The following is a 22,871-nucleotide window of genomic DNA, read 5'->3' on the forward strand; positions in this document are numbered from 1 at the left end:
TTGTCAGACACTGATGCCCAAGTTGGAAAATGCTTACAACTGTGGATCTAAAAACATACAAAAAGAGTATGGAAATGTAATTACTGTAGATGGTCTGGGTATCAAGACTAGGTCTTTTACAAGCGGACTCATTTCACTAGACATTTTAAATTCATATATCACCCTCAAAGAGCAGTGCAAAACGTGACACCTGTGTTAACAATGGGCTCTATGTATTGTGTTTGAAGACCACCGATTCTTTCTTGACACAGAAAATGGTGCCACCACTGAACTGCTAAATGTTTTGTAGCATTTTTGTTTTCCTTGGAAATTTCCCATTGAAATTCTAACCAACTGAGATCCTACTCAACTTTTCAGAGCTTATCAAGGTGATGTAGCTGAAGAAGCTGCCTTGTATTTGTCATAACATTCTGAGATGGAAAAAACTGATAAACTGTTTTGTAATTCCACTATGCTTTAAAGAGTAATAAAACCACCCCTTGTAATGTTATTGATCTGCCATTCTGCTCTCCTGGATTTGTACAAGCAAACCAATATTGAGATTCTATTTTTAGAAAACTGTAATGAAATGAATTTCCTCCACTCCAAAGAAATGAATTGCGGAAAATGTTCTTTTCTCTTCATAGATGGATGCTACACCACTTTGTGTTGAAAACCATGCAACACCTAAGGAATTCCTATAGAAAGTACTTGACTGCTTTTCCTCCAACAAAATATTAGAAAACAAAGTACGCATGGATTTACTTGAGACTACTCATAGGATTAAAATTACTTACATGGGTATTTGGAGGATCTGGGTGTCAGGGGTTTGGATCATGGTTCCCTCGCTATGAACTTTAGAAAATATGTTCAAAGAATAACAGATTGAAAAGGGGCTCCACTGCTTTCAGTAGTGAATGGTTATGATTAGAGAAACTGCCACTTATTGTGTGTATACCTCCTGTTGGCCTGTTTCATCATAAATCAACTCCAAGGAAAGCTCAACAGTTTCAGTAACGTACTACTCCAGAAAGGTACATCCTGACATTTTGGCCACTGGATCTTTTTCACATGAGTGTCACCAAGAAGTTACATCTGCAGTTTATATACAAACTGCGTAAAAAAATTGCCTTTGATTAATTGCATTATTTACCTTCTGTTTTTCAAAGAAAACTTTCAGTACTCACTCTGCACCATGTAAAGGCTATAACTACAATCCTGAAAAATACTATTTCAGAATCAGCCTTATAAAAGCCCCTAAATAGACTTTATGTGCTAGTTAATAAATAATTTCAAGTTTAAACTATTTATTTGATATTCCATTACTCATCCCTATATTGAAACACACAAAACTTGCTGTTCCCATTTGACCAAATCTGCAGCATTTCAAAGGAGTTTCTTATGCATCAGATGCTTAAAAAGCGACATTAGGTGACGAGCATCTGCAGCTCCCTGTTTAGTTTCACTGTTTTAAAGGGAGCAGGGAAGCTCCCTTTAAATAGGGATTCCCACTGTTACCATTTTTCTTTTCCCTGTATCCATTGTTTTGTCTTTTCAAGTCCCAAACTGAGGGCCTTACTATAACTTTATCCAAGTCCACAGTCAACTCCACAACAGTCACAAAGACAGAAATGCTCTTGAAGCAGCATAACTTAGCTTCCAGTGCTGAAGAGATTCACTACAGTAGCTCCACATCTTTGCAGTCTGAACCCTGTTGGCATTAGCAAGAATCTAATATACCAGCAAGCATCAATAGCACTAATTGTGTTTTGATTTTTATGTAAGAAAAATGCAGTTCCAGGGTGATTTGCAATTGAACTATATTTTGACTACAAGAATTCTAAATACAGTTTTCAGCATTTCTAACTCCTTGGACATTTTTTCTCCATGGTCCTAACCTCTCCATCTGAGCTGCTAATATAAAAATAAATATCAACGTGGAAACCAATAATGTCATAGCTACAGCCACCTGAAGTCTTTTCCCTCTCTGCTGAAGTTAAAGAGCAAAGTAGTAAAATTTATTGGTCATTCAGAAACTAAAGACCTTGCTTATCCATGAAATTGTATAGAAGAGTGAATACCTGTTACACACCCACAAAATCTTCTCCAGTTTCTTGCCTACCGCAGTATTCCAGCTGCACCTTCCTTCCTAGGCTAGCAGGGTAGTGAACTCAGTGTACAGAATTTTTCTCTCTGGTCCAGCTAGCTATGCATACCTTGACTTACCCACTTGAATGAACTATTAAAGAGCAGAGACAGACAAGGAGACACTGTACTCAGAATTCCCCTTGGTATTGTGTCCCTCTCCATCTCCCCGGGTTCTTCAGCACATCTGTACCTTCAGCTTTAATGCCAGCCTATGCTAAGTCTCCATAAACTTGGGCCCAAACAATTAAAATGGAAATAGAACCATGGAATCATGAGAACAGGATCCATCACACTTAAAATTAGGGAGAACAAAACAGCATGATTATGCCATTAAGGAACGATTCTGTATTTGCAGGGAGAGAGAGACTGGGTGATTCTGTGGTTTTCCTTCCCCTGACTTCTAGGATGCTAGGCAATCTTGCCCTGGGGTATACCGTTAAAAGTGCACTGAGGTTGCAATCTATGGATGAGACCCCATTTGCATAGCAAAGGACAAGGACAACACATCTGTCGTGGGGACAGTTAGTGTAAAACATTTTGCCAGCACAAGAGTCACATATGCCTGCAGGGAAAATTAATACTGCAAGAGATGCATCTCTGTGTTTCCCTTTCATGTGCCAGCTAAAATACAAGGCATGGAATTTTATTTGTTTCACCTCAACTATATTTTCCCTCAGTTCCAAACCTTGCCCCAAGTCCTGAAAATTTTCTTTGTACAAGGTGGCAAATACTATTTGCAGTAGGGGGATGTCCCCTCTCTCTGCACATGCCTAGCACCATCTTTTCCTCAGCTTCAGGCACCCAACCAACAGCTAATCTCCCCACCTGACCTTCAGGACTGTCACTGAAATGTGGCCTTTATGCCTTTTTATGGCAGCCCTACCACATTTACTGTGCTAAGCAATTGATACGATTTAATCTAATTTACAAATTCTACATGATCCTGCGTGTACCCGGCTAATCAGCTGCAAAACGCGCAGTATTGTTACACAAAAGAAAATTTTCTGTATTAGACTGTCAGCTTGACAATCTTATCTATTCTTCCTTTTCTTCTTCATATCTTCTATTTACTTGCATCTGAAGCCATTCATTCATCCCATCCCCCTTTTCCTCTTTCATTTCTTCCTTTCACTCAGCTCATTCCCAACTCATTTCTTCAGCAGTGCTGACAAAGAAGCCAGTAACACCAGCTTTCTAAAGTGCAGTAGGACCAGTAAGTCTAGAATTGGTCTACCAACTGCCTTTAACAATGAATTCAGGTCCACCTTGCTTACTGTGAGTGCAGGTGACAAAACCACACTTTTCATTTTCAGCAGACAGGGGCATAGAGAGTAGTAGGTAGCTGTGTTAGGCTGAAGTCAGGCAGAAGGTGAGGTAGAGGTGGTGCACCTTACCAACTAATTGAATCAGAGATACAAAGTTTTAGTGAACAACTGCTCATTTCATCAGATGCAACACTAACAGCTATCTGCAGCTGATGAAGTAAGTTGTTCACAAAAGCTTATCTCTCTCTGATTCAGTTAGCTTATAAGGTGCGTCTCCATCCTGCCTTTCATCTTGAGTGTTAGTTTCCACCTGACAAATCCTTTTTTCACCCCCCTTAAGGAGTCCTACATCTGTCTTGATAAGATATTTATTAGGGTGCACAAATAACAAAAAGCATACTTTGATCAGCAGTTGCCTTAAGCAGATAGAGACGCTGAATTACTGACTTCTAAAGCAACATCTGACGAAGAGAACGAGCAGGAATATCTCATCTCACGGAGGAGCTGCCTTTTAAAATCCTGTTCCTTTTCAACATGATGTGAAGCATTTACTCTAACTTCGGGTTGTTGTTCACCTGAGGCCTGAACCTGCTCCCACTGAAGTCAATGGTAAAACTCCCGCTGACTTCAAAGGAAACAGGATTGGACCCCTGGTGTTTTCAACTCCTCTGTAAAGTGGCTGTATATTTAACAGCAGTTTAGCTAAGTTGGGAAAGGCCTCAATATCTTCCTTTAACCTTTTTCTGAACAGGGAAGGAAGAACTATCTTCATAGTTCATAGACACTAAAACAGCAACGTGTATTAGTGTCAGTGATTGGAACAGTACCGTTTTACCAAGGGCAGATAGGCAGGAAGTAAGAGGTTTTAAAAAAAGCTACTGGCTGAACCCAAATTAATTCTGAATAGCCAATCTCAACTCTTCACAAACTCTGTACATTGCTGGAGGCCCAAAACATTAAATTGGCCTATTAAAATTGAAGAAACAAACAGAGATCAATTTCCTTCTTACAGCATAAATGTGTTTTACTTATGCACTATTCCTTTCTAAAAGGCTTTGGATCCCTAATTGATCCCATTTTCAGTATCTAACATCATAGCACAGTCAAGGAAAAAGAAAGCAAATTAACTCATGAGAAAAAGTTTGCATGTTGTTCCTCATAGAACTAGTATGTGGAGATGTGTCAAAAATAAGCCGTAAAACAGAACGATTGAAAATAGTTTGGAGCAGTAAGGGCTCTCAAGTCCTTGTTGAGAGGACAATTTTCAATTTGTACGCTGTTCACATGGTTTATTTCCTCTGCTCCCTAGTAACACAGCATTTGCCATCAGCCAGTATTCAAAAGGCTTAAAAAAGGGATAGTCTGCAATGCAGCAGGAGCAAAGGGTGCCAGAATGCTGTATTTCTAGGAAATCATCATCCCATCCCTTTCTGAATTGCCTATTACTGATGGATCTCTTTTTCTTTTAAAAAAATTACATTTTTAAATACTGTCTTTGGAAAATACTCCCTACCTTGTACACACTAATCTAAGTTCTATAACAGACTATAACAGATATAAACTTATTTCAATTTTATAGCTGATATAAAAACATTGAATCATCCATTACATTCGAGTCAGGATACATATTCTGCACAGTGTTGAGAAAGGAAGCAAGTCAAAGACTTTAACCGGGTAGGAAATTTGTTCATTCCATCTCTATAACCCATCACTACATCCAAGAGATGGTTTTTTCTTTCAAAATCCTTTACTAGACCCAGAATAGTTTCTCCAACTTCTTCAAGCTATTAGTTTCTCAATTTCCTCAAAACAATTTCTGTGAAAAATGCAGATTGTGACACACCACTGCTTCGTGTTGTGGCTGTTATTGTTCACTAGTTATCGTAGCTCTCAGACTGGCCAACAATAGGCATTACAATATCAAAATGGTGGTCTGGAACTGCAGCATTTTTAATATTAGTATGATGAAAAGAAAATGAAACAGTAAGAAAGAAAGCCAAGTTACAGAAAGAGAAAGGTCAGAAATCCATGGGCATGTTTATGAAGACAAAAAAAAACATAGTGGGAACATCTATATGTGCGTTTTAATGCACTGTAGCCTATTTTACTGTTCATTAAACTGGTGTGTAAAACCCTATTACACTAATGCACAGTAAAATAAGCTACTGCGCATTGTCACCCAAAAACACGCACTTGTGCTTTGGCGCGTTAGGGCAGCCTAAAGCGCATTAATTTAGTACCTCACATTGGAGGTACTAAATTTAAAGTGCATTAGGAAAAATGCATTAATGCACGTGTAGACGCACCCAAATTCCTGAGTGAGTGATTATCAACTAATACTGTACTCCACTAGCATATTTATGGGACGGTTCCTTCTCCAGCTGGGATCTCCTTCCCATTTAGCAGTATGGGAAGGGCCCCATGATCACAATAATAAAACAAAAGATAAGCTCTAGGTCAAGGAGAAGTTAATCTGAAGAAGTTTCACGGCCTGTGTTGCACATGAGATGGGTCTAGAAGATTGTCCCTTATGATGTGACAATAGCTGAATGATTCCCATGGCATCCATTTCTGGCTCCAAGCTAGACACCCTTGTTTTATAGCAACCAAGCAGTATGTACCAGCTAAATTGCTAAACAGCTTTTTCTGTCACCAAAGTCTATCCTTCTCTTACCTGCCTTTCCATGCAGTGTCCTACTGAAGCGCCCTGGCTGTCTTTCATTACCTCAACCATTCCTTTCTTTGTCTCGTATATTAACTGTTTGATAAAAGCATGCTAACAATTTGTATCACCTGAATGTTACAACTGAGGTATTTTGTCCACTAGAAAGGAAAAAAAAAGTTTTTGTTGTGAATTTTTGCTCCTCTGAAACACAGCATGGGCACTTCTCTGTTATTTTTTAAATAAACAACTTCCTTCTAAAATGGCTCTCAGTTCCTCAGAAAAAAGAACATTTATCTGGGGTGCCTTAAGTATTCATGTTGTACTGTATAATAATAGTAGTGATAAAGGACTGCAGTAACAATAACATAACATTTGGCTTATTGTTTTCTTCTTTGCAGAGTCAATAACTTATTCGCACTCCTGGAACCACTGTTTTAATTATTTCAAAAATTGTTTTGTGAATATCAGTATTGGAAGAAACAATTTGGTTTTGTATTACCAACTCTCCTTTTTTCATGGTTGTGGGAAGGAAGAATTGAAATCTCTTTCTATGCCCCCCTGCCACCATGCATAAAGGAACTGAGCACCTCACAACCTTTGACCAACAACTGTGTCTTTCTTCACAGCAGCCGGTGAGGCAGGGAAGTGTGTTCTCCTTATTTTACAGACAGGAAGCTACAGCACAAACATGCCAAGTGACAGTTGCCCAAAGTCACTCTGAAATTCTTTGGCCGAGTGTGGAATAGAATCCAGGTCCCGCGAGTCCCATATTGATACTAAGTATCACACACAGCCCTCCCCGAAGTAAACAGCAGGGGAATTGTGACACAAGGGTCGTTTCAACCATGTCTGGGGTGCATATGTCATTCACATGCACAGAAGGTTTGTGTGTGTCCTTATAGCCAGATACCAAAAGGGTAAGGGTTAAGGAGGACTTACCCCATAAAGAAGGGTGTGACACACACTCACTCTCTCTCTCTAGCTCCTTCCCATAGCTTTGAGTAGTTTCAGCTCACTCTCTTGCGCTCTTCAACCCAGCTAAGTTACTTTAGAATCTAATCAGAAATGAGCACAGTTGTTTTTATACACCAGACCAGCATCTCATTAAATAGAGAGAGTAGATGAAGAGAAAGCTTAGAAGACCAAGTTGTGTACAGCTCAATGTGTCGGATGTATACGGCAATCTGAGAAAAGCAGCGAGTCCTTTTATAAATCAGGATAAAAACAGAACTTCACCCAGGAAAGGGGGTATTAATGATAAACCTACATATATAACCACTGACTAATTATTTTTAAGCAAAGTACAGTGCACATATGAGCCATAGCAACTTCTGTCCTTGTAAGTATTAGACATTATAAACCTTTTAAAAGCAGTCTTGCCAATAGGTCATTAGTTAGATAAGAAACAACCCAACTACACTCTGGGACATAATTGTTTCAGGATTTACCCATCAAAAATACACATTGTCTGGCTGGCTGAGGCTTGAAGATAGCATCTTTTTAATCACCCATGCTTTAGCCCTTCAGATGCCACTTAACAGCTCTATTCAAACCCAGAGAGTACAGTCTGGGGCTGTCCATCATTCCCACTTGCAATCATTACTTGTTTTCTACTTGGTAAAGAGAGATTGTCAGCGAGACTGTATTTTCTTCCTTTCCCCTACCTCAACAAAATAAGATGCAGGGAAGCAATTACAAGCCCTTAGTCTGTGATTCCTAGTGACCTGTCCAAGGTTTTTCATTTGGTTCATCTTTTACTACAAATCCACAAGCTGCTACATTAAATTGGGCCTTGTGTCAGCATCACTCACTGGTCAATGCATTACATGCCCCCATCTGTGTCTCAGACATACTGAAGACAACTCTATAGTTTTCAGGTCAAAACATAGACAACCCTGCTTTTAAGTCCTGGAGATCCCTGCTTCAACCCCTGGCATATGTTGAAATGGGGATTCAGCCAGGATTTGAAGCCAGGCCTATTATATTCATATGCTATGACCAGAGAACAACTGGACCTGGGTAAATTGGAGAAAGGGAGACAGACAATCTTGCCATTCCCTAGAGTCTCTAAAAGCATGATAGCCACAACCAGGATGAAGACGATAGGTGATTAAACTGAAACATACTTCCAATAGTGCTAGGCTCCCTTGGAGGACAATTGAAGCTCAGCGTCCCATTACCAGGCACGATGAACCAAATTATCAGGGGTCTATAGAAAATGTAATCAGATGGCTGGAGAGAAGACAAGGATAGGAGCAACCTGTTTGTACACATGCATGCATGCACAAGTTTGCTGGCTTGTTTCCACCCAAGAATCTGCATAAATGTCATATAATCTATGGAACAGTCTATAAACAATGCAGAATTGAGCTCAAACTTTACAGGGACCTGAATTGAAAAGATTGGATCAAGAGAAAAGTAAATTATATTATTCCTTTCACTGTCTGTCTAACTTGCCTGCATCTCCTATGGGAAAAATGGAAAGGCACCATTAGATATATTGGTGCCATATTGGATGGTACTGATAAAAGGAAAATTAACGTTATTGGCTATTGACTATTTTTGGCTGGTGTAGCTGAAAATGTACCAATAAATGTAATATGCCTTCTGGCTGGGGGCCCCTGGACACCACATGCATCTGCACACATGCATGCAGCCAGAAATTTAGCTGAGCAGCGTGGGGAGTAGTGCCCTGCAGGTAAATTTGTGGAGGGGAAGGGGCATGGAGCAGGCAGATCAGGGCTCCCATTGTGAGGGGGGGAGTGGGGCAGAGGCAGGGTCAGGGGCTGCGTGGTGAATGGGACCCTGGGGCCAGGGTGGGGAGTGGGACGGAGTCGCAGGCAGCTTGTCCAGGGGATCAGTGTCCTGGTGCTTAAAAATGGCAGCGGGGCCATTCTATGAGCTTGAATTCAAGTGCTGCTGCCGCCATTTTTAAGCGCTGGGATTCTTTTACCTAGAGCTGAACCGAGCGGGACGGCAGATGCAGGCTGCCCACTGTGGGCTCTTCACCCTGCTGCTTTTGCATTGGGAGCTGCACGCTGGCCGTGCTGCATCCGTTGCCCATCTGGCAGCAATGGCAGTGGTGAGCTGTGCCTCCCACTGCTGGATGGGTAGGGGACATGGCATGGCTAGCGCACGGCTCCCAGGGCAAAGGCAGCAGGGCAAAGAGCCCCGAGCCCACAACAGGCAGCCTGCCTCCGCCCTCACCTCACTTGGCTCTGGTTAAAAGTGTCCTAGAGCTTAAAAATGGTGGCAGTGGCACTTGAACTAAGCTCATTTGATGTTCAAGCACCCCCACAACCATTATTAGATGCTGGGATGCTGATCTTCTGGACGAGCCGCCCACGGCTCCATCCCGCTCCCTGCTCTGACCCCGGAGCCCCATTCACTGCCCTGCCCCAGCCCCAGCCCCACTCCCTCCCTCACTATGGGGGCCTTGATCTGCACCCCCCATTCCCCTTTCTTTCCACAGACTTACCTGCAGGGTGCTGCTCTCCATGCTGCCCACCTGCATTCCTGTAAATTGGTTATCGGATCAGTATCAGCCAATATGACTGGTGAATAATCAGCTATTGGTATCAGCCAAGAAAATCTTTATCGGTGCACCCCTACTGTTAGACCCTAGCTAACATTAACTCTCTCAGCTAGCGACTACAGTGCATATTCTGGCTTCCAGTTCTCGTTCAGTTGCAATCTGAGTTGGTTGGGATCTGTCAGAGCCCTCCCATGGAACATGAATATACTTTGATTCTAGGAACATTAGAAACAATTCCCCCTTTCAACAATGTGGAAGAGGCAATATCAGCTAAGATTTTTGTGCCTAATCCTTAAGCGTATGTATTGGGAGACATGATAGGTTATTCTGAAAGGAGATTTATTTATCCCCTTTATTTAACATAGCTGAGCCTGTTTACCTTGCAGGCATATTCATGCTGCTTCAACATTTTCAGGAATGGCTTGGAACTTTGGGTACTCAACCTGAGGTATTGTTGAGGGGCAACATTTTCAGAAAGGACAGATTGATGGCTAACCTTCTGATAAGTAGTTCCCTCAAACTAGACAAACAAAATTATAGGCAGAAAAAAATCACTAATCACATTTGAAAAATCTGCATTTTTTTTTTGAGCATAATAAGGAAAAGGGTGGGGATTTTAGTCACAAGGACAATAACCTTTTAGCATCATTTAGTGTTTCATTGTTGGACTATTCATTATAGTTGTTTTTAAATGTTTCCAGTGCTTAGAGAGAGGTTGAATCATACTGAGAAAAAAAGTCATAATAGACTAAAAAATCTTCATATAAGATACCAGAATCATAGTGCTGGTAAGTGGTGCTACAATCTGATGATCTCTGAGGTTCACTTCCTGAGTATCTCAGATTTTTCAAGCTAATACTAATCTATCTGCCATGTTAAGGACCTATGTAGGGTCTTTGGTAAGTAAAATACATTTTTTGGGGGTAAACGCGATATCTTTTATCAGAGCAATTAAAATAGTTGGAAAAATTGTTCTTTGCCAGCTTTCGGGCACAAACACCCAACACACTATAACCAATACCCCCCAAAACATGGATTTAGTAAAGCATCTTTATAGAGATGAACTAAACTTTGGAAAGTCTGCAGTCAAACATTAAACCAACAGGGGCTAGTCTTTTTGGCAGGAGTACCACAAACAAAGCCCCTCTTATCCCCTTCCTCTGCCCAATCCGCTGACCTGCTTTCTGCTTCCTGCTCCATCTGCTGCTGTTCTCCCTGATCTTCCATATACCGTGCATAGAGGCCGCCCATACCACTTGTGGCATGTGTGCCACAGGTTGTCCACTCTTGCATTATCCTCTCTATCCCAGCATAAGTAAGATGCCAAACTTAGGACCTATTGGTAGGGGTTTGGGAAAGGAGACATAAAATGAAATCTGAAGACAGTCATTGTTTAACAGAGCCTATCAGGACTACCATTTCTGATATGTGAAACGTCTACTTCGGGAAGACCTGGAGCAATAAAGAGCAGTGCCTTGCTACATATTGCAAGAGTCACTTTCAACCTGGCCAAGGCAGGTCTTCTGCCAGCTTCCTGAGTACATTAGTTTTCTTTGGATCACGTGAAATGTCAGCAGCAGTGTGTAGCCTAATGAGGACAGAATAGTGACAGCCCAGACTTTAGAAAAAAGAAGACAAGACGTACTACCTAGCATCTACAGTAAATCTGACCATCTTGAGATGCACAGTTACAACATGGCCATCTTCAGGCAAAGGTAAAAAGCAACTACCGGCTGTGCAGATGAGACTGAAACAGGTTTTCACCATCTTCCTAAACCACTACCATTACCCAGCAGACTCCACAGTTCAGTCCTCCAACAGAGTGGGATTTGCAAAGAATACACAATAACTGATTTAGTGCATTCAAAATGTCTCTGGCCTCTAGCTGGTAGGAATGACATACCTCTGAGTGAGCAAGGGTATCATTTTCTGTGCTAATCCGAACAGCAGATGCTGTTCCGACATGGGAGAAAAATCACAACGTGAAGCCTCTTTGAAAACACTGGGGAACTAACATGTATGTTAATAACTGTTTGTAGGCTGGTAAATGATGCTGCTGTAATTCACTTGCATTGTTTGTACCCAGCTGAACAGATAAGTTTGCTCTTGGGTAAGGAACACGCAGCGCAACAAACCAGAGGATCAAAATAAACTGTCGCCCACCAACCATACACAAATCTAGCCAGCCAAAAGAGCTATTTTTCTCATTTCTTCTTACCTCTGTGCTCATTGTAACCCACAGTTGTATCTCCATTGCATTTGGATGTGTTTTTAAACTTTCCCCAAACAACTGCTAGGTGCCTGCAGTGCATCTTGCTGTCCTTTTATCTTTTCCTCAGCTGACAGTGTGGGAGACGAGTGAGTAATCAGTGCTCTGAGTCATAGCATGCCATGTTCCAATAGTAACACTGAATTTGATCTCCTCCTGACAATTGAGTGGCTGACAGCTTTGTCTTTCTTTGCCGTGCTATCACTGGTGTGTAACTGGGAGTGGAAGGGGGAGGTAGAGAGAAAAATGGTCTAGCGAATACTAGTGTCCGGAGAATTGGAAGCCCCTTTCAGATGTGCAGCAGTTCACAAAAACAAATGGAATACAAGCAGCAGACTGTCAGTTTTGCACAGCATACATCTGGGAAGTTCGCTCTTTATGTTCAAAAGCCATCCAAGATCTTTACTCTGCAACAGGGCTAGTGTTCAAACAGGGCTGGACACATGCATTGGGCAAACCAGGCAGCCGCCCAGCGCCTAAACGGAAAGGGGACTAAAAATGGTAATTTTTTTCCCATTGTCCAACTATCATTATCTCTGGCGAAGGGGGGCCCAATACTAAAAGTTCGCCCAGGACTGCCAGGAGTCTTAGTACGTCACTATGTTGAAACCTACTCAGAAACTTCCCCTGGTACATAACTCAGCTTCCTATTTCTTGCATGTTCTTTCAAGTGAACATGCTATTTCTCTGCTGAGGCTTCCAGCTTATCTTCTGTGCCAGTCAGTGTATTCCTTAAGAGTTATCTCTATTTACTTTACTACTTTAAGAACACAAAATATATTATGTATAACAGTGGTCTCCAATCTTTTAAAGTAGGAGATCACCTTTGGCGTTTAAAACAACCCAAGATCTACCATGCACCACTGCCACCCCACTTCCCCCTGCCCACCAGGTAAGTATGTGAGGAGGGAAGGCAGGGTGGGGAGGCAGATTGAGAAAAAATTATTTGGGGACATGCCTCTCCAGCAGGTAAGTCCCACCCAGCCAGGGCTCTACTCAATTTACCCTTGCTCCTGCCTCTGCAGCACTGTCCCTCACCACAGGGGCCTTGATCGAGCCCCCATTCCTTCCCTCCTCCACAGACTGACATGCTGCGCTGGGATGCACACGTGCATGCACATGGGCACTCAGTCCCCCACCCCAGCCTCAGGTTGACTCCAAGAGGCTCTGAGATCTACCACAAGAGGCTCTGAGATCTACCAGTGAATCAAGATTCATTGGTTGGTGATCACTGATGTATAAATTAATTAGCACATAAAACCAAATGTTTGGTATATTTATGAAAATTAAAAGCATAAATGCTGTATTATTTTAATAAAACTAAGCTATTTAAAATAATTATTTGCAATTATTGTTACAGATAGAGCTCCAAACTTCTGCACCCTAAGGTATTTAACTTATGGCCATACCACCCTGAACATGCCTGATCTTGTCTGATCTCAGAAGCTAAGCAGGGTTGGGCCTGGTTAGTATTTGGACAGGAAACTGCCTGGGAATACCCAGTGCTGTAGGATTTCCTGCCCAGAGCAGGGGGGTTGGACTTCATGATCTTTCAAGGTCCCTTCCAACCCTTAATTTCTGTGATTAAGCATATCTTAGTTTTTGCCAGTTCATGAGAACTAGGAAAAAAATACAAGTTGAAAATAGAAACTATCAACATTGTAGTAAACAAAAGGAAGTTTTTATTATCTGGACTTAGAAAGTCTCTTCCAAAACAGTCAGCGCTTTCCAGAAACAGAAGAAACTCAAGTTTTTAGAAAAAGAGCTCAGAAAAAACACCCCTCTAAGGCTGGAGACAAAATTTGGCACATAAAACCAATGTGTCATTTAAACAATCAGCTATAACCTTGAAACTACTAGTTTCTTTGTCTAAACAAAGACATGCTCAGTTTCTAAAATATCTTCTGATTCTGAATCTGAACCTTCATTTTTATCTTCATGGACTTCAGAAAACTGAAGGTTTGCATGGATTGAAACAAGCTTCTCTACTCTTTCACAGGTTAGTTTACTTCTTGATTTGGCATGTATAGTTCTAAACACAGATCAGTTTCTTTTACATGCTGCAGAAGATGGAGGAATCTGAATAAAGTGAGAAGCAAGTAGGGTCAGAGTCTGTGAAGGAGGGACACCAGCAGTGCTGGGGGGGCAAGGGGCTGCAGGTCAGGAGTGAGAGGCACTGGCAGGGCTGGGGAGGGGGGGCTGCGGGTCAGGAGTGAGGGGCACCAGCAGGGCTTGGGGGGGGCAGGGGGGGCACCAGCAGGCCTGAGGGCAAGGCAGGAGAGGACTGTGGCTTGGGAGTGAGGGGCACTGGAATGGGCAGGACCAGAGGACCAGCATATCACTGCCCCCCACAATCATATATCCCCCTGACCCCACCATGCGATTGGAGATCTCTTTTTTGGAACCGGAAATATGGTAACCCTAGGTAAGGAATGTCTGACAAAAGCGCACCATGGGATTCAGATGCAGTGACTGCTGAAGGAATTGGCTTTAGAATCTTCAGAGAGTTCTGCAGCTGGACCCAGAAGACATCCTCAGCAAGCACAATTTCAGACTACTTTAAGATCTTCAGTTATCACTGTTTCTTGAAAAGCGTCTTTGTTTTTTAGTAAACTTTCAAATGAGATCTTCACCCTGCCCCATCTAGTTTTACTACAAAGTTTGTGTCACCATTTTTTTCTTCCTGCTTCTTCTTAAAGATTGCAGTTACAATATGAGTATATTTTACATATTTTATAACTTCTTTTGCTCTATTATAGATTTTTTGCAGTGTGTCCAACTTTATGAAATCATTAAGAAGCAAGTTTAGGCCATGGGAAGCACATCCTATTGCAGTAATATGTGGATATTTGTCCATTATGATCTCCCATGCTGCTTTCATATTACTTGCGCTGTCAGTCAGCAAGGCAAATACTTTACCACTCCCAATCTTCTGTAGGACTTCACCTATTTTACTACTTATATACTTTGCTGTATGTGCATTCTCCCGTTTCAATGCTTTTATGAAAAACTGGTTGAGGTAGTGCTATCACAAAGTTTGATTCCTTCTCCCCCTACATTTGTCCACCCATCAGTAAGTACTACACTACAGAGTGCTTTGTTGATTTTTTTGTGCACAGATTGCATTACACATTCATATTCTGACTCTAGAAGAGGCTTGCTCAAAGACTGTCGGCTGGGCAAATGACACAGTGGTCTTAATAATTTAAATGCTGCCTGCCAATGTGCATTTTCAGTGATTGATAGTGGCATCCCAGAAGCATATATTGCTCTTGCAAGAGCTTGGTCAATTTTTTCTTGCTCTTCAGGTGTCATCTTGTCTAGAAATGAAGTTATTGGGAATCTTTTGGACACAGTTGGTTGAGATATCTGTTTACCTGATGATGTTGACTGGGCAAGACTTTGTGATGCTGATGTTACAGAAGAAGCAGGAGGACTTCTAGATCGAGAACATTTGCAAGTCTACTTCCATTGTCATCATGATCTACCTCACTCACAAGCATGAAGGGTTGTTTTTTAGTATCGGCAGGACACTTCATACATGCAAGGATGTGTTTGGTCATCCTGGTAACATTTGGAAATGCATATTTAATTTGACAGTATTTGCAAAACAGAGGCTTTTTTCAGAATGACTTGCAGTTGCAGTGTAGAAATGCTTCTGTACGTTAGGAGATGGTTGCACCATGTTACTGAGGAGAAAAAAAAGAAATAAGTAATTTAATAGCTAGGTTACATATATAAACACTAAGCTACGGCATGAAAAAAAATGTAGTACTTGATGGAGGGGAACACTCCTCAGTAAAGTAACTGTGAACCACCCCTTCCCTCACACCTCACCTCACTGCTAAAGGTAAGAGTAGCGTGTGATTTGCTCGGCAAGTTTCAGATTGGTAGGAACTACATTATGAATTACATACAATATGAAAATATACTAACTGAAAATATAGTTTAATATGCAGAACTCAAAGAAATTGAAACTCTCACCTTTCAATAAACAAGAAGTCTATTTTCAGTTCCTTTATGTTGCTAGATGCAGTTTGGTAGGTACTTCTGTGTATTTCAGGGTCCAGGAGGAGGCAGGTTCCAGTCCACCACCAAAATCTTTAGGTTTTTTTCTTCCTTTGAGGCTTTGCTACGCACAGCAGGACTTCAGCAGTCTCTTCACACAAGCAAGAAGGGCAATAAGCTGCTTGTTTCCCTATAGCAGTGAGCTGCTAGTGTCCATTCCCAGTCCTCTGAGGGGAGAGGTGACCAGGTTGAGGGGCCTGGTCAAGACTCAGGAAGAGGACATATTATTCTATCTCCACCAAACTCTAGATCAAAGGTCACCAGAGGAAGGAAGGATGCAGGCAGTGCAGAAATACACAAGCAAAGGCTACCCTGGATCCTTCCTTTCTCCTGTGCAGACGGCAGTACCCTCTGGGGGAAGAAATGCATCTTGGATTTGAGGGTTGTATTATGTCTACCATATACAAGAATTGTAATGATCTAATATTGGAGATTGTCTTACATAAAACATCTTCATATTATATAGTTATTAGAAATCATTTTGAGGGAGTAAAGGGCAGCTGTAATAAGCAATATTTGAAACTCTTGTCTTAAAAAGCATTTCATTCATCATTCTAAAAGAAAATATTTCATAAGAGTTTTCCCCCAAATTTCCAATTTTTCCATTAAAAAAAGGAAAAAAAAGTCCTTGGAAAAAACCAGAAAAAAACCCAGTTTTTTCCCCTGAATGTTCCCATTTTTTTCCCAGGCCTTCACATCTCTAGTTAAGCGATTGGTTAATGTCTTCATATGTATAGTTCACGCACTTAGTGCAATTAATTATATCATTTATTTAAAATGAAACACAAGGTAACTAGTTGGTGACAAGCACATTATAACTTGGTGTGCTTAAAAAGTAACAACAACATTACTCAGAGTCCAGGTAAAGCGCTGTTTTTTTTTTAAAACGTTGTTCAGATCATGTACCATTAGCAACCAAACACCAAAAGCAATCAAGAAGGATTCCAGAATGTTTTCCATTCAGGAAGGTATATGATAAGAAACTAAACAGATAGCTTCCTTTTTGTTATTTAGGGTTATCTTTAGAAAGGTTTGTGGTACAGTGCATGCACTAAAGATGCTCAATAATTATATGATATATTTTGTGGAATGCAGTCGAATACCCTTAAAACCTTTTCCTTATGGCCTTGTATTCAAGCAACAAAGCGTGCTGGAATTTGAATAGTTGATCTAATATTTTTGCAGCTTCAAACAGGCAGAAGCTATAGGTAGAAGTATCAGAAAAGATTTTAGGCTCAGATAATTAGCTGGTGTAAATCACTGTTGGTCTCCTGATGACAAAGGAGTGAACTACCATGAACTACTAAAACAATTCCCAAACTTTTTCCTTTCCAGCCTCTCACATTCCAGAGCTAACTGCAAAAAAATGAAAGTTCTCCTAGGTTTGCTTGTTTACATGACAGCTACAAAGGCAACTTTTGGTGGATTGTATTATTCTTAGTATTCAGTTACTTGCCTGCTGAAATCTTATCAAAATTATGAGCCATCTCAGGGCTTCTATAGAAGCTTTAGAGAGGCTGAAAATCACACATGCCATATGTTTCCAAAGTTTTCTTTTTGCCGGTACCTCTTTTCACTCAACTATTTGCAGGATGACATGCTCCTAAGATAGCTTGGCAGTTCACGTCTAACTATGTGGAATGGAGCCTAAGAATAACTGTTCAAACACTGAAGGAACCTTTAAAAATACACTTTTAATCCATATTAGTGGCAAATAAAGAAGTTCAAGAACTATGCTCTTGATCTCCCTTTTTAGCCACCCTTCATTTGACCTCCCTTTATTTTTTTCATAGATTTTCATAGACATTAGGGCTGGAAGGGACCTCGGAAGATCATCGAGTCCAGCCCCCTGCCCAAAGGGCAGGAAGTCAGCTGGGGTCACAGGATCCCAGCAAGATAAGCATCCAGTTTGCTCTTGAAGGTGTTCAATGTAGGCACTTGAACCACCTCCGGTGGCAGGCTGTTCCAGACCTTGGGGGCTCGGACAGTAAAGAAATTCTTCCTTATGTCCAGCCTGAAATGGTCTTGTAGTAGTTTATCACCATTCGACCTAGTTGTCATCCCTTGGGGCGCTCTGGTGAACAAACGTTCCCCCGGATACTGGTGGTCACCCCTGATAAACTTATAGGTGGCCATCAGATCACCCCTGAGCCTGCGCTTTTCCAGGCTAAAGAGCCCCAGGGCTCTCAGCCTGTCATCGTAGGGTCTGTTTCCCTGACCTCTGATCATGCGCATGGCTCTTCTCTGGACTCTCTCAAGCTTCTCCACATCCTTTTTGAATTGTGGAGCCCAAAACTGGACGCAGTACTCCAGCTGCGGCCTCACTATAGGCCGAGTACAAGGGGAGAATGACGTCCCAGGATTTGCTTGAGAAGCATCTATGGATGCAAGCCAGCATTTTGGTTGCTTTACTAGATGCAGCATCACATTGCAGGCTCATTTTATCTCCTCACCCCCCCTTCCCAATTCAGTAAAAAAAAAAACACACAGTAAACCTGTGTAGTCTTCATGGTTCAACCAAATCATTCATATGGCAGTAAAAGTAGGAGCACCCCTATGGAATTCCCAGATCCTAAGAGGCCGTAGCACTACAAAAGCTGTCATTTGCAGCATCTGATTCCAAAGCTTTTTTTTCTTTAAATAGAACTCACTTTACTGAGCACACATCTCACCATCATGTTCTCTACCAGCTGTTTTACTTAAAAAATGAGACTGTAAAAATGTCTTTGTGAAATCCTGCGTTTATTGTGTCTTAGTGATTTCTGCATCAGGTATGTTCAGCAGAGGCATAGCAAGACAGCTCTGCACCTGGGGCAGCCACCAATGCATGGGGCAGCGTGGGCTGTCATGCCAATTACTGTGGCATGATCAGCTATTTTTGTGTTCCTGTCTCCTTAGTTACACTGTCTACTTAGTTACTGACACTTTATTTATAGGTAACTAGGTGCCAAGCCTAATTCTCTTCACTAATTCCTTTTTTATTTTTACATTCTGCATCAACGATTGCCTTGCGAAGTTCCTTCCAAAATAAGGGAGCTGCTTGCTAAATCAGAATCAGGTGATTTCTTTTTGTTACTGACTCTTGCACACACAGCATGGGTTTAGAGAAGTACTTCAATCCTCAGTTATAGCGCTGCCTCTAACTTTCAGGGAGCACAGGTGAAACTAACTGTGACATGGTAAACAACTCATTTGATGGAGTACACAAGGAAAAGAAAAGCTCCCTCATTTGCACAGTCACTTTTCAGAGGAGAACCAGACTTCAGACTTGACATTCTCACTGGAGTGTTCGTTACTTATCATTTTGGTTAAAATTAGTTATGTTGCAATATATGGGGCTTTCTATCAAATCTAAATGTATTTCGGTGATCAGTGAATGACTTCTGGGAGTGTCATTTCCCACTCACGCAGGATCCTGGCTTTGTCTTTGTTAAGCAACTTGTACAAATAATGGAGCTAGCACAATGCATCTACAGTTTTCCTTGAGATAATCCTTGTCAAATAAAATCATGACCCCAGTGATAAGAAAGACTTACTTTGGGACACCAAAGTAGTCTTGTAGCAGAAGTTGAGACTTCTCAGAAGGAAAAATGTGTCAACATTAAATTCTTCCACATGATCCATATATCCCGCTGTTTTCCTTTCAATCAGCACTCATGACAACTCAGATGAAGACAAGAGAACATCCTACATATTACAGTCTTCAAACTCTTAATCTTGTGGTGTACTCTTGTTATACTTTTTTCATTGTTAATGTATCATTCTTATTTTAATGCAGCCAGTAGCATTCAAAAACTTCATGAGCTACTAACATCCTGGAGGTAACAGTGATTACTTTCAGGAGTTACTTGGTACTTGCATATCCAACCACTAAGTATTCCATTGGAAACTATGGCATTACTCAGACTCATCAGTTTGGAAAACAACATTTGTAAAAAGAATTGTACATTGGCAGAAAACCTTGGTTGACTCAAATTAAACCTTAGTGCTTTTTGTGTTGGAAAATTACAAAATTTGCAATACAAGATGAAAAATAGTGATGTCTCCCCTTCTGTGAACCTCGTGCACCTAGTGACACTGGCACGAAACATACAAAGTTCTTCAGAGTTGGCTCAATTCCCAAGCAAGTAATCTTTCATTTGTATTTTTCAGCTAAAATCACAGAACCAGATCCTCAGCTGTCATAATGTTTTTACTCAGGCTAGTAACTTACTTCCAAGAAAAACCTGCTTTTTGTTAAAGGCACTGATCAGGCATTTCCCACCTTGAACCTGCTTTCTATTCCTCATTGAGAGTGGATTTTTTGAAGTCCTGGCTTGCATCACACCTTCTCTGTCCTTGCATATCTGCTCTATTCTTGTGCTCTTGTATATTTCAATGTGTCATCTCAAAATTCTTGTACATTTCAATAACCTGCTTCTTCAAGAGAATAAGCACCCTGCTCTCATGGACATGATGCATGTTCTGGGATCAGAAACAAACTCAACTTTCTGTGGTTACACATCACATCTGGCCCAACAAGAATTTCAATTGTATTTTAATGTTGTAACCCCTTCTGCCCTGAGGAAGATCTAGATTCTAAGGAACATGAGGGGATCATCTTCAATTAAAATGAGATGTTACAAATTTACTTTAAAGCAGGGCCCAAATCTTGGCCTTAATCACTGTAATACAGAGAACTAGCTAGATTCGCAACTGATGTAACTGTCATTCAACTGGCTTCAACAGAGTGACTGATTTGCTTATGGCTAGCACCTGTTTATTGAAGCACTATTATTAAAGTACACAAAATAGTACCACTAAGAAAAAGGAAACTAGAATGCAACGTTCTCTCTTTGCAAAACAAGGGTCAATCCCAAGCACAGCTAGTCCTCACTAACAGCAAGGCAGATCATGTGATCGGAACAACTTGCAACTGCAGTACTTACAGAGAAAGGAAGTGCCCTTTGGCTAACTGCATGTCACAGGACAGACCTAGGAAGAGTATAGACATAATGTTATTATGTACATTTCACCTCCACCCTAAATCAGACTCCTGTTGTACAGTATTTCTTTCTTTCTTAGTTATGTTAAGAGACTGTCCCTGCCTAGAAGAGTTTACAACCTAAAAAGACAAGACCAGGAAAGGGTGGGAGAAAAGACATTTAGTTATTTCCACTTTACAAAAGAGGCACTAAGTTATCAAGTGGTGGGCTTAAGGTCACAAAGGAAATCTGTAGCAGAACAGCGGGAATTTAATCTAGGTCTTCTGAATACCTGGCCTGTGGCCCTAACCACAAGGCCATGATTCCTCTTTGGTCCCTTCTCTAACAGGACGACAGCAAGAAGGACCATCTGGATAGGATGAAAAAATGAAGTATATCCAGCTTCAAAATCTCATAATCCATCTTTATTCAGGAATTCTGTGATAGGAAAAGCTCCTGTGGATGTCAGCATTTCCATGTTATCACCTTCCATACACTGATTGCTCTGGTGGTAGGAAGTTAAAAGATAAAAAATGCAATTTAAAAGATAAAAAAAAATAGTTTAAAGTTGGCAGAGAGTCTTGAGTAGTTTCAATCCCCTGCATCTGTCTCAACATTTTTCATTCATGTAAGTTTTTTTTTTTTTTTTTTTTTTAATACATTTTGACAAACTCAGATGCTGGGGAAAATGTCCCCAGACCAAAGGAAAACATTTTTCGATAGCATCAAGAGGCCAAATTCATCCCTGGGCTAATACCAGAAAGAGACAACAGAGCTATTCCAGGGGCCAGACTTGCTTCTCCTGGTCAGAATTAATTGTGCCAATTTATTCAGGTTTTAACCTTACAAGCTTATTAAATCCAGAAGGGACCTACTAAACAACAGAACCATCCCAAAATATTAAATCACAGCAGCAGTTATCCATTGGTAAAATAAGTCTACAAGATTTTTTATCTCTTAATGGTATGATTGTCTAAGGTAAGCACAGTGATGTGCTGTTGTTCTATATAGCATATTTTGCATCAGCTTTAAATATAATATGGCTGAAACAGAGACGTGTGCAATGGGAGACCATCCTAAAACCCTACTCCACCAGCAAATTCTTTGCTACTCCCATGGATACAAGCTATTAGCAAAGCACCTAGTATTTTAGTAGCTTATTACCCAAAGATAAAATAAAGCAGAACAAGTAAAATGATCACAATATTTAGTGCGATAGGGAACTTCTTAAAACCATCTTAAAGCACTTCATGGTAAGATAAAGACCTAGATATCTGAAAGTAGTGAGCGACTGACACTCTTCTTTGTCCAAGGAAAACACTGATTCCCACTATTTGGAAACATGAAAAGAAAAGCATTGCTAAAAGTCCAGCTCTTGAGACAAAAAGTGTCTTTGTCAGTTCAGTACAGCTCACATGGTACAAGCTAAAGCAGTTACATGTTCCCATTTTGCAGCCAAATTCTAACTGCAAGAACAAACAAGACATAACTAGCGTGGAGCCAAAGGCAGAATCTGACCAGTGAAATAATCTCTTCTGGTTCAAAAACAAGTTTCAGAGAGGACTAGACTGATCATGGGATTGGTAATAGTGCAAGGAACCTTTGCCTTCGTGTCATCGATTTTTAAACTAGTCCAGGACAAAGGTGGCAGACTTGCCAACCCTTACAGCTGTTTTATGGCCTATGCAAAAGGGGGCCTTTTATGGCTGAAAAGGTATTTTCATCTCAGACCTGCTCCTGCGCAAGAAATCTCATTAACTCCACTGTAGTATCCCCATCGGCAGTTTCAGCACAGAGAAGCCTAGAATTGAAATGGTAAGGAGACTCTTCCTGAGCCATGGAGCAGGAGAGGGCCCGTCTTTGAGGCCGAGTGGTTGGTACTCTGCTAGTTTAATGGATGGTTTAAAAAAAATCAGTGTCCAGTTGCTTGGTAGCAACATAAAATTAAAATTTCTAAATCTATGTACTTGGGGGTATT

The 22,871-nt window shown here is 41.0% G+C and overlaps 1 protein-coding gene and 1 pseudogene across 4 annotated transcripts in view; one reads left to right on the forward strand and one right to left on the reverse strand.

Moving 5' to 3' along the window:
* The window catches only part of GPC1 (glypican 1), a 276,986-nt gene that overhangs the window by 219,805 nt on the left and 34,310 nt on the right, over positions 1-22,871 (reverse strand). The window contains exon 1 of one of the 4 annotated variants that reach the window (XM_025209847.1): positions 11,811-11,919. The exons of 2 other annotated variants lie outside the window; for them this stretch is intronic. In XM_025209847.1, coding sequence (XP_025065632.1) covers positions 11,811-11,904 — 94 coding nt within the window. In that variant the 5' untranslated portion in view covers positions 11,905-11,919. Of the gene's footprint in view, positions 1-10,769; positions 10,846-11,810; positions 11,920-22,871 lie in introns of those variants that run through there. One more of the 4 variants, XM_025209852.1, reaches the window with a different exon arrangement.
* Positions 13,257-13,375, forward strand: LOC112551055 (annotated as a pseudogene).

This window comes from Alligator sinensis, unplaced genomic scaffold (assembly GCF_000455745.1).
Source record: "Alligator sinensis unplaced genomic scaffold, ASM45574v1 scaffold237_1, whole genome shotgun sequence".
Lineage (NCBI taxonomy): Eukaryota > Metazoa > Chordata > Crocodylia > Alligatoridae > Alligator > Alligator sinensis.